This window comes from Topomyia yanbarensis, chromosome 2, assembly GCF_030247195.1.
Source record: "Topomyia yanbarensis strain Yona2022 chromosome 2, ASM3024719v1, whole genome shotgun sequence".
In the NCBI taxonomy this organism is placed as follows: Eukaryota; Metazoa; Arthropoda; class Insecta; order Diptera; family Culicidae; genus Topomyia; species Topomyia yanbarensis.
The window spans coordinates 145,781,659-145,794,545 of record NC_080671.1 but is presented as its reverse complement, the minus strand read 5'-3'; the positions used below and the strand labels follow the sequence as shown (position 1 = coordinate 145,794,545).

Below are 12,887 nucleotides of genomic sequence, written 5' to 3'. Positions count from 1 at the left end.
TTTGTTTACAAAAATCTCATTAGCCCTTTTGAAGAATTGATATTGATATAATAAAATGTTATTCTTATTCAAACGAAATTTAACTTTAAGAGACTCCACATAATGTAATGTTTATGAAAAAATCAACTTTTGCATTTTCTATTAATAAAATTCAGTACATTTTAAGGCAAACATTATACATTCATAAACGTTCTACTGCAGTAATAGGAAAACTTTTATTTTAGCAATCCTTCAGTTAATTGAAATATGTGGAATAAAACGCTTTTAATCCACCTAACAGTGTGATGAGACATTTCTTATAACTCTTATCACTCTCTTCGGATATTATATCGTTTGAGAACATTTAGAACTTGATGCTTCGCGATGTTTTTGATAACACATACTACATGGGATAGTGGCAAGACTCAGAGAATCGCTCAAATCAGTATAGGACAACATCAGTGCTAGAAATCTCAAACCAAATCAATGGGAAAGCGAAAAAATGGCCAATAAAATAGACATACAAACGAATTATTGCTAATGCTCTGTTAATAAAATATCTAAATTCCTCAATAAATGCATTGTGGTGGGAAAACTGAATTTTCCTAAAGGGGTTATGTATAATGTACTGAGCCAAAAAATCGATTTTTTCAATCGATTTGAAGTTTATACTTTACTCAAATTTACAACGCGACTGAGAACTAAGAAATCAACGCTTTTTCTTGAAAAAAGCGATAGTAGCAGTGATACCATTCAAAGAAAATCAACAGTGAATATTTCCAGACTTGGTTTTATTTCCTATTTAAGAACTGTTGTGTTTTTTACATCCTAGATTGCATGATTCAGTGTTCGACACCCAAAACTTCATAAAGTATTTGAAATTATTAAATTAAAATTTGTGTTTGCTATTGAAATTGACAAAATGATAGTATATAAAGTATATAGTCCCTTTGGCGTTGGTTAATTTTTCGGTCCCACCTATCAGCATTGAAGTATCGCCCTTACGTTTTTTTACAATACCAATTTTACAATTTGTGGGAGTTTGGTGAAAATCGATCTTACTGTCCAAACGGCATAATTCCGAAACCGTAATTTTTGAAGTTTTAAAATTATGCAGAATTATTTTTCAGAAAATAGTAACAGAGTTCGTGTCTTTAGCGAATTTGTTGAGACTTTATTGTACTCATGAATACCTGAGAAAATTCAGCATAAATACTTCTTGGACGATATACCGTCAAAATTACTTTATCAAATGATGCGCTGTTCGTTTGTAAAACTCATCGAAGTTACTAAACTTCCGAAATTGGCGGTTTCAAAATGATGCTATCTTGACCTTAAATTACTGTTTTGGAACATTTGACCTATACATATAATTGGTCATACAACAAAAATCAAATTCTCATCAAAATCGACCAGGACCTGCTAGAGTCGAATGGAAATCGTCATTTTTCATAAATTTCTCTTTACATTCGGAAAGTGTTATCCTCTTTATTAATCATATTACGTTTTCATCTCAACTCGACGCATTCCCAAAATATAAACCTATTTTGATCCACCTAGTGGTGCAATTGTGCTTTTCTCATTTGTCCAGACTACGATTCCATGACTGGTTATGTTCAATACGATGGTGGAAATTAATATTACATGTTCAGTACGATTTGCACATACGTACAATGGATCGACAGCCACGATCTTGAGATACTATGTGATACTGAAACATCGCTTGACCGCCGCTGGTTTCAAGCGATGTTTCAGAATCACATAGTAAGATCCGGGAGGTCCGGGTCCTGCCGAAAATTTTCAACTTGTTAAGAAATTTTAAACTAGTTTTAATTTTAAAACAGCAACCCCTCACTGCATACTCCCTCTGGGCCGGTATGATTGACGATTTTTAGAGTGATTGCATAACCTTTCTATATGAGAAAGGCAAAAAAGTCCAAAAAATCAATTTTTTTCAAACATTATTTTTTCGAGTTTATATCAAATCTCAATGGTTCATGCATTATAAAGTCATTTGGCATCAAAAATACAAATTTGATTTTGAAAATTTTTCATTTCAGTTTATATGGGAATTTGCTGTGTGATTGCTCTTTTCAACTCGTAACTCCGGAACCGGAAGTCCAATCGATAAAAAAATCAATTACAGCCGATGGGAAGGTTGTACCTTTCATTTGAGACTAACTTTGTGCAAATCGATCCAGCCATCTCTGATTAACAGAGGTCACATTTTTTTCCACATACACATATACACACACATACATACATACACACACATACATTTTCCTATCTCGACGAACTGAGTCGATTAGCATATGACCCTCGGCCCTCCCGGTCGGGATTAGATTGACGAATTTTAGAGTGAATGAGAAAGGCAAAAACATTTTTAGCAAGTGTTGAAAGTTATGCATTTTTTTGGTGAGCAGTTCTATGTTTCATAGACATTAAATCAATTTTAACTTCGCTTTCTATTAAATAAAGACCTTCATTACAGTACATCTCTACAAAAGCGAGCTCAATTTGAAAAGAAATCTGAGGATTATGATTGATTACAGAACTCTGGAATTTTCTATTGGAATGTTTTCAGGCAGGAATTTGATATTGATGCTATTAGGCAACTGTGAAATCAAGACCAATAGATCAGTTACATATCAGGACCCCATTCCGACAATTTATCAAAAGTCCTCATGATGTTTACAACAACAGGTTATCAATCTACGGATCAGATAATTGTTATTGTAGTATTGAATTAAATCAGTCAGCATCAATAAATTTTCAACTTCAATCCAATAATTTTTTTTTGTGTGGTGTGGGGGGGGGGGGGGGGTTGTATGGTGTTAAACCCCAAAACCTTCTCTTGGCTACGCCGTTGCTTGGAGTTATTTATTTCACTTTCATTTTCCGATATGTTTCCGATCGATCCGTTTGTTATAAGTTAGAAAAACTGCAGTCAGAAGGTTCGCACAAATGAACATTTTTGCACTGATAAGTTATCAAGTTCCTTCCAGACAACTTGGAAGTGTTCGGTGATTATTTCTAGCGGCTGTAGATAGAAAAATGAAATACAAAATTCTTTTTATCGTAATAATGTTTGGCTTATTTCAATGGATTATTACTACATTGAACAATGAATAGGTGACAAAGAGTAATCCACAAACAACAAGCCATATTTGAAGTCTTCAGTAAAGTTATTCGCAAAAGTAAGAGCGACAAATTTGCTGAAGGCATCATTTCGATATAATCACTTTCAAGAAAATTTGTGAAAATATCTCACTCATAGGGGGATTAATCAGCAAAAGTACAATACCAAAAGAAATGGCATATTGCCTCCATTAAATTCTCCGAAGATACTATTGACCTAAAATAAGCCGTTTTGGCGTTAATAATAGATTACATGTTTTTGGTCATATTTCTGGCAATGGGAAATGATAAAAATCTTTCGTCCGCATTTAATGTTAAATATCTCTTTTGATAACAATCTATAGCTTGTTCGAAAGGTATTCGTTAAAGCTGTCTAAAAACATATAAATTGTTAATCTTTATTGTCAATTTCGGCAGATAATTTTAAAAAAACTGCAAAAAACGCAATTTTTACACATTCAAACATTCATATCTTGGAAACTAAACATCAGAATCAAAAACAAATTAATAGCGTTCATACTGTTTTTTAGTTCTTTCATTTAAAATTGGTTTGGATAAGATCGGTTCAGCCATTGCTGAGAAACACGAATGAGAATTTGTCCGTTACATACACACACACAGACTCACACACACACACACAGACATTGTCCCAAATCGTCGAGCTGAGTCGATTGGTATATAAGACTCGGCCCTCCGGGCCTCGCAAAAAATCTTGAAAGTTTGAGCGAATTCTATACATTTCTTTTATAAGAAATGTAAAAATGTAATAAGAAATGAAGTTGAATATTTTTTTTTAAATTTTTATATTTTCAATGTTTTTGACATATGAAAATGAAATGGATGATTTTCGCATTTACCACCTTATTCTTAAAGGAATTTCACCAAAAAAAATTTAAAGTCGAAATACCAGTACTTCTATATAGTAGCGCATATATTCCAATACAGTGAAATAAAAACATATTGTATTTCATCAATAAGAACGACGCCATATTTGACGAAAAAATTGCTCTATACATTACATCTAATCAGGAGTCCGGTCTCAACCGATACAGAATAATTGAACATTAGAAAAACTGTAAAAAATGTATGATATGTAGCATGCAGCAGAAATAATTTTAAAAAATAGGGGGTTTTCCGGACAAAATATCACACAAAACTCCAATTTCCGAATTCTTCAAGAAACAGATGTATTATCATTCAAATACTAAGATTGCTCCCTTTAAAAATGTATGAAGTGTAATTTTCTACAGACTAGTTCGAAAGTTCTAGCATTTAAAGTATTTTCCTCTTATATTTTCCCAAAGAGCCAATGGCAAAAACTTCAATTGAAGTGAACGGGAATCAAACTATGTGGGATTTGGCAAAAAAAGCTTCAAAAAGCTACAAAATAGTCTTAACTGAAAAATATTAGGACTTAATTTGGTAGAAAATTATAGTAAATTTGAATGGAAGTACGCGAAAAAAAGTTATGTAGCATACTTTTTGAGAAAGAGTCCAATAAAATTGACTGCAGAAAAATTCACATTGATTTTACACAGCAATCAAAGAAGATGGAAATACAATGTTGATGACTGAATGATAGCATAATCATCCTAATTTGGACCCCGCCTTATTTTGGACGCTTTCATACATTTGTATCCTTTACTGCCAATTACTCCAAATTCGTTTGGTTTGATGAAGATAATTATATTCTTTGGGTTGTGTTTAAGTCCCAGCATAATTATTCATCTCTAATTCCTTTAAATTAGTCAAAATTCACAGTTGAAAAATTGATATCAAAAACGATTCATAATTCCACGATTTCCAACAGAAATCGGGAGAAGTGATGCACTTTTAAATTGGATTTATTGTTTTTAAATGATCTAATAATTTTGTCTCTATTTGGTTCTTGCATTTTATGTATTTGAAATGGTTAGTTTGTGAAGTTTTACTTAGAAGTATAAAATAACTAGTCCAAAATATGTCGTAAAAATAATAGCGTCGAAATATTTCGGACACAGCCGCGACAAACCCTACTCATATATGTGTACTTACCAAGTGTAATAAGAATGTAATAAATATTTCCACAGTATTATATTGAATGTAACCAGCTATTAAATCATAGCATTGATATATGAGAAAGGCACAATTGCACCTCTAGGTGGATTAAGACAGGTTTCTCGGAAAAACGATGGCATTTTTGATCAATTTATCACCTTTTCGGCTAAATGATGACCTTTTCAGCCAAATAATGGCTTTTTCGGCAAAATGATGGCCTTATCGACCGTATGATGGTCTTTTTAATCAAATGATGGCCTTTTCGGCCAAATTATGGCTTATTGGCCAAATGATGGGTTTTTCGGCCAAATAATGACCTTTTCGGCCAAATGACGCCGGTAACCCACCTAACCTCTACGTTGAGTTTTCGAGATAATTTTTAAATTACAGGGGTGTTTTACTTATAAAATGGCGGAATTCTTCGTCAAAAGTGGCAATCCGTCAGATTGACTTTTCAATTTCTTAAACAACCCAGTTTAATTTTATTGACTCAACAGCTCATGTTGTCGTAGGAATAGTTGTAGATTGTTTGGTATTCCGGTATATAATTTTTTTACTGTGTTGTTAGCCGAATGTTTTATAAGATACATTGTCAGCATTGAGTATTGCTCGTCATTCAGAATATACAGTAAGTTTATGAACTTGGCATCATATACATTTTACTGATTCATATTGAATGCAAATAAAGGCTAAATATGTCACTCACCTGAAAACAACATTGTCGATGCCGAACCCGGACGGTCCGGAGAGGTCGCCCTGCGGGAACACAACACGCGGTGATCGTGACTTCCACGGCTGGTAGATTTTCGGTTCCGTGTACACCTTGGATGGAAAGTAGTGCCGATTCGTTTGGTACGGACTGTCCACGTAGTAGTTCGGATCGGTCGCCCGTAGCCGTTTCCCATCACCGTAGTCAATATATGGTCGCTGGACTGCCGTAATCGGTCCATTCACATCCCCAAACTTAGTAACATCGTCCCGAAATGGCTGTTTCACGTTAACCACACCGGGAAACTCCACCACGCGACTGGGACGTGAGAGTGACTCGGCCGGTCGCATATCCAGGGACGGCGTTGGTTGAGGTCGCTGCAAATCTCGGAAGTATCGATTTGCGTATATGTTTCGAGAAATTTCTGCCTGTTCGAGCTCCGGCGTGGTAGCAACCGTTGGAGTTCGTGGCTGTCGGGTGTCATAGGGATCCGTATCCTCGTAGTCATCAGCAGTGTTGATCGGACGCTGATACAGTCCTAGGTTCTCGTTATAGGCAAAGCTTTCCTCGTTGTATGCTTGTGGAGTGAATGTACTGGCAACTTGATACGGACCGGGAGGGAACTGGATTCCAGATCGACGAGCACCCATCGCGTTTGGATCCGATTCGGTATCGTTTCCCTCCGTCCGGTAGCCATCGGTTGAAAATGATGACTCATCAGGTTCATCATCTTGGGTTGTTTTGGGCGGTAATGAATTCCTAATCGGGGTTAAGTTCGGGTTGGTTGTGGGCCCTTGATAAAAGTACCCGATTGGGATGAATTTATATCGGTGTTGTCGAGTTCGGGTGACATTTTGAAGCCCGTTGATCGGTGGTTCTCCTTGATAGGATAATGGTTGGGAATTCGGAAGTGGGAGCGTTGGAGATGCTGTTAATCGCACTCCTGTCTGTTGTGCTTCATCGTCGGAACGACGATTTTGGAAAGATTTGGCCCTTCGTTGTTGGGCTGTGATAGGCTGCTGCACAGGCACCTGATATGGCGGTGGTTGAACTGGTCCAGCGAATCTAAATGCTCCAAAAGTATTTCGCAGCAGACGACTGTTGGCGGATCGGCTGTCTATGTACCGAATGTTATCCACATTGGAGAAGGTTTCATAGGGGACGAGCAGATTTCGGGAAGTAATTTTTCGACTGCCCCAGGGCTCTATCTGCTCTATCCGTAGGCCAAGGTCGGGGTTTGTGAATGTGCGGACCTGCCCCTTGAGCTTGTTGCTTTTGCTGCTGTTCGGTGATTCAATGGCGTGGGCGAGTAATATTCCGGCGACTATCGTTAGGAGTCTCCATTTTGTGGGACCTAACATCTTACTTCATACGGAATGTTTTAAGGAATGGTGGGCTCCTTCCAAGAGCGACAAAGGGAACTGCGTAACAGCAGACGATGGCGTTGCGCTGTTACTTGGAACTGAAGTTTCAAAAATACTTGCCAGCCACTTCATGAATGTGCTTCAATAGCTGGTGGAGAAATAGAAGGGAAAGGTGAACTTTAGGACATTCCAATCGTGATTTTCGCGGAAGGCTTGTAGGCACGGATAGATCAATACGGCGAGAAAAAAAAATGGAAACTAAATGAAAACAGTCTTAAACTTAACACTTAACTAGGTACGTGTCGACCGCTCTGAAGGGAAAAGTAACACGAAAGTGCGCGAACTACGAGCGGTTTAGATCATTCACCCACTGTTTACTTATATTTTCGTTATTTTTTCACCTCTTTTGTACGATTTTCCTCTCCAATACACCTCTAGGGCTGATCGTTACCTTGGTTCGCTCTTTCACTAGCTCTACGCTCACTCGTTATCACTATCATATACCCGGGCTTGGGAAAAGCATGTTTTCGCAGATGATATTTATTTCCACACTTTGATAAATTTTTCAAACCTTATTTTCTTCCACCGTTTCTTCTACTGAGTCGAATTTCGTTTTCTTCGGTTCACCCTTTTGCTTATTTCCTCCGCCCGGTTGAAGTTAAAATTCAATTCACTTTCTTTTTCATATTTTTATTTGTGTAATTTCACTCTTTTTCTTCGGTCGCTTCGGTTACTTTTATGTTGTTATGATTACCATCACTTGCTATAATTTTTTCTTAGCGCTCTTCTGTTTGCTACTATTCTTCACTTGTGCTGTGGTTGTGTTTTGCCTACGGTTCGGTCGATACTACCGCGCACAAACAGCCACGGTCGTTGGACGGTTGGCAGCCAAACGGCGTGACAGAAAAATAAAAACCGCCACGCAGGGCGGGATGTTGTTGTTGTTGTTGGGGGAGGGCAGGCACTGATTTCAACTGCAACTCGCCTACCTGCCTGCTCGCCAGCCTCGTGCGGTCGGCCTGCTGTTTCGTCGTCGGTCAAAAAGTCCGAAGGAACTGTCTGTCCGCTGTCCGCTCACGCCTAACCTAATAATTGCGGTATGGCTGCTGCTCGGTGGGAGTGGGTCCACCCTGCTCTCTCAATCTCTCCCGCGGGTTAGTCGGCGAAGCAATTTGGTCAGCCGGGAAAAGTGCATGCCGTGTGCGGTGTCCACTTCCTAGGAATAGGGATATATAACTTTTCCTTTCTATCGTCCGCTCTGGACGCGCGAATGCACTTTCAACCTGTCGTTTGTTAAGAGAGATGCCGGGTGGAGGGGTGTATCTGTGGAAAAATTGAATGGAAAAATGTATATTTAGTCAAGATGGCCTGTAGTGTAGGGGTCAGGTGAAGTTTTTCAGAATTAGTGAAGTAGATTTGTTTAGAGGAACTAAGAGTAATCCGACACCTAAAACAATTATTTTTGTACAATAAAATATAGTTAATATTATTAGATTTCGAAGACAGCATTCTTCTTCATATAGGTTTAAATAATGTGTGATTATATTAATTAAATAATTTGAGAAAAATCACATTCTTAGCGAGGTTAGTATCTTATTCACTTTATTTATATCTTTGTATGCAAAAAAGTGGGAGTATTATATAGTCAAGGGGCTTGAGGAATGAATGAATTAATTACAACATCAAACAATTAAATACAAGTTTTGGAAAAACGATCCTTGGGGACATTTTTTTAACCCATTATAACCTAGGTTTTTTTTAAATAAGCCCAATGAATTGATATCTTCAATTTTACTAAAAAATGTATCAAAGATTATGATAAACACAAAGTCATCGCTTAAAAAAAATTAGTTCGCTCAAATAAAACAACAAATTTTAAGTTGTTTCACTTGTTTCCTCGGGTTTTCTGATAGACAACATTTCTTTTATAGCTGTGGTAACTTTTTGTCGCATTTTGGGATGATAAGGGGCCGTCCATATACCACGTAAACAGTTTCAGGAAGGGTAGGGGGTACGAAGAAGTACATGCTTGTCTACGGAAAGGGGGGTACGGGTACGAGAATTGTCCACGTGGACTTTCGACGAGTTTTTTTCTTTTTTATAATGCAGAAGAAATTTGCATTTACCCAATGTGTAGTAAGAAACGCTAATCGTTTAAATTCTGCAACTGAGATCACGTAATTTGCTCTCAGAAACATTCATCCAATCTCTTATAAGTTGACTCCCAATATTTTTTGGATTTGATAACTTCTTTCACGCCCTAATTCAAGAATTCATAAAAATTATAATTATATCCCAAGTAACCATAAGCATTAAGCCATTGCACTATATTGGCTATATATTTGAACTAATGTTGCATTGAAACTCCATTACAGCATTAACAATACAATGAAGGTCTATATTAGCATCAACAATGCATAACTGCACAGCCGACATATAGCATTATCGCTTGCTCTATATGCGTATATAAAGCTGATATAACGCGTACTTGCTTCAAGGATCTTTAAAGCATGTAAGCTTTACAAGTGCATTTAGTGCCATTATAGAGCAAATAAAAAGCAGATATAATGCTATTGTTATGCTGTTGGTTTATTTGTTATGCAACTCTTCTTGAAGATTATATTCGGCATATTTCATTTCAATCGAACATGTGCAGTATAGTCTAGGGAGCAAACGCAGCGCACTTACCGTGAAGGACGAAGCAAGGTACCTCAGTTTGAGACTGACTAAAGGTAATTTTCGTAAAACATTCATATTATTTGAGAACGAAAACCCATTAAAGATATTCATTACAATGCATTAGAAGAGAGACTATTACGGTTTTAAACAGAACATTTCATTTTAAAATTTTTCCTTTTTGCTCATCATACCGAAAAAAAGCATAAGAAATGGTTTCAAAACTATGGCGGCCAATGACAGCCTACTAAAACTTTTTAATAGTATTAGTATTGCCAATATAAGGCTTTCAAAATTGACATTTGTGCGGTGGTGCTATATAATAGCATTAGTACTGCAGAAACGAGCTGTCTATCTCTGCACAGTAATAGCACTATATTTCGCCTTTTCTGGCATAATATCAGCATTATATCAGTATTTAGGGCTTCACGGCTCTTTAAGACAGCTTTATATGTGGATCTAAAGCAGATATTAGACTACGTTGTAATGCTTATTGGTTACTTGGGATATTTCTTCCATTTCGCGTTATTATGATGCATGCAAAATGTGTCTTTTAGACACAAAAATTTTATTTTTTCAATCGATTTTATCAAAAAAGGGATAGTTTAACACAATTAGAAAAAACAAAATCTTTGAAATGTTTTAAGGACAACATTCACAATAACAGTAACTTCTTAGCTTGAGCTTGAGCTTGTGCGATCACCCCTGGCTGCCAGTCCGTTATCGATCTGGACTAGCTGAACTTGCACAGGGAATCAGTAGATAATTATGCTTGGGAAACATCTTTCAATCTGCAACTTCTGGTAATCTGGTGTTTGTTGATCAATACCGGTGCTGGTCAGGCCCGAACGTAAATCGCGGAAGGAAAAGTAAGGAATGGTTAGTCCGATACTTACTTTTGCTAGAGGCCGTATATAATACTGCGCACTCCACAAGGAGGATATTTGTTAGTAAGTATAGAAGATGGATTCTACTTCTTCTTTACCGACGCCTGAGAGGTGACTCGACTATATGGACTAGATATCGATCCATCAAACCTCATGGACCGGGGACCAACGGCTTCACTTCCCTTCCGAAGGAAGACGTGACCAGAGATTTTTTTAACGTCAGAAAAATCTCAACGACATCGGCTGGAATTGAACCCAGGCCAATTGGAATGCATGACGGTTACGCTTACCACTCAACCACTGACGCCGTCTTCAAAATAACAGTAATTTCTTAGGAATATAAAACTAACATGTAAACTGTACAATTTAATGGGAAAAGTCCACGTAGACATCATGGGTAGGGGGTAGGGGTACAAAGATTGTCCACGCTTGTCCACGGAGGGGGAGGAGGGAGTCAAAAACCAAAGAATTTCTGTCCACGTGGCATATGAACGACCCCTAAGCACTGATTCTAACAATTAAATTAAATTTACCCTTTAATACATGAAACTTATTTTTCCTGAGTAATTTTTCTAGTTGGATACGATCTATACCTCTTGTTAAGGCATTATATCATAGAATTCGGTATGGCAACAATATGCATTTAAGGGTAAAATATATTGCCCACTTTTCAGCCGACAGGAAGGAGAGGAGTCTAGGGGCTTAACGAAGTCTACCCTTCCCCCTACCACGGCTCTACTACGAGTTGGGGGAAGTCTTGCTAGGAATTTGGTGGGGATTGGATTGGGCTTTCGAAACCTCTGAAAAAAGCCATAACTCCGAAAGCAGCTCCGCCGAAGCGAGCCTGTGCCGTTTCTGCTAGGACCCTAAGATTGCAGTAATCTAAGATCTTAGCAATAAAAGCACTCTAGCCCAACCGGAGTGCCAACCGGCGCTTCAGGATCGACACCAGTAACATCTTGATTATGGCATACTGGCCATGGCGAACGTCAACGAACAGGACACGAATTAGACGACAACTTCGGGCTGACAGGTGGGTTGTTCTCCTCCCTTAGTATGGGAGGATGAGACCTGAAATGGTGGGTGGGCTCACAGTATGGCTGCCTCTGTCCCAACAAAACCCTTGCAGGTCTCCGGGTACGCTCAAAATACGTCATCATTTAGTTGGTGATACTAGGTTCGGTTGAAGCATTCCAGATTTTACGCCGATCCGGCTCTGAACACTATTCCCCATGAAGGATAGTGTCAACCCTAGCGTGACCTCCCTGCTGCTAAGATTTTAGTAGTATAGATAATCATGAGATCACAAGAGGCGACTATATGCAACGAGTGGAGATAGCGGTCCGGAGTTGAGACCTAATACAATGGAGCAAACCAAAGCAACCAACACATACGGAGCAGGTGCGGCGAATCCGTTCGCCAGAGGTGGTTTGGTGAGATCACCACCAACAACAGTCTTCCCAAATGAACATCGAACACCATGTTCACTCAAGTTCTGTGCTCATCTTATACCCACATTTCCTACGTAAACTCGAACGCGCTAATATGTACCAACACACGAGCACATGTTCGTCTACACAACCGAACCCCATGTACGTACGCGGTGTTCGTACACACAGGTTTTTGATACTAGTTCTCTCTTTCTCTCACTCATCATCACTAGCATTGACTCATTCTGTTTTGTGGTTGTCTTTCTTGTGTACGCACACGGTGTACGTACACGGTGTTTAAACCCAAGTTTGCACATCGTTCGCTTGGGTTCGGTGTTTGAGGCGAACCTGTACACAAAGGCAAGGCATGTTTAAGGTTGAACGCGTGCACGAAATTTTGTGCACGGGTGCAAACTTGTCGATGTTCATGGGAAGACTGCCATCAATAGTAGCTGAAATCATTCAGTAAGAGCAGGACGAGGGAAAGCAGCAGAAACAGCAACAGTAGCAGAGAAACAATGTCCATAAGAACATTAAGAAGATGGTCATTAGAATCCGGAAGGCGCTGCTGTCTGCCGTGAAGGAGTATGACAAGGCAACGCGTAGGGTGGATGTAGCTGAGCGAGCATTAGTATCGGCTAGGGTTACTATTCTCCTAGCTCTTCCG

The 12,887-nt window shown here is 38.4% G+C and overlaps 1 protein-coding gene across 8 annotated transcripts in view; it reads right to left on the bottom strand.

Annotated features, from left to right (window-relative positions):
* LOC131681647 (uncharacterized) overlaps positions 1-12,887 on the bottom strand; it is a 202,024-nt gene that overhangs the window by 124,528 nt on the left and 64,609 nt on the right. For 6 of the 8 annotated variants that reach the window (XM_058962566.1, XM_058962565.1, XM_058962570.1 and 3 more), the window contains exons 2-3: positions 7,520-8,550; positions 5,861-7,375 (exon numbers count right to left, since the gene is read on the bottom strand). In XM_058962566.1, the coding sequence (XP_058818549.1) occupies positions 5,861-7,224 (1,364 nt within the window). In that variant the 5' untranslated portion in view covers positions 7,225-7,375; positions 7,520-8,550. The remainder of the gene's footprint in view (positions 1-5,860; positions 7,376-7,519; positions 8,551-12,887) is intronic. The other 2 variants (XM_058962567.1, XM_058962568.1) reach the window with 2 other exon arrangements.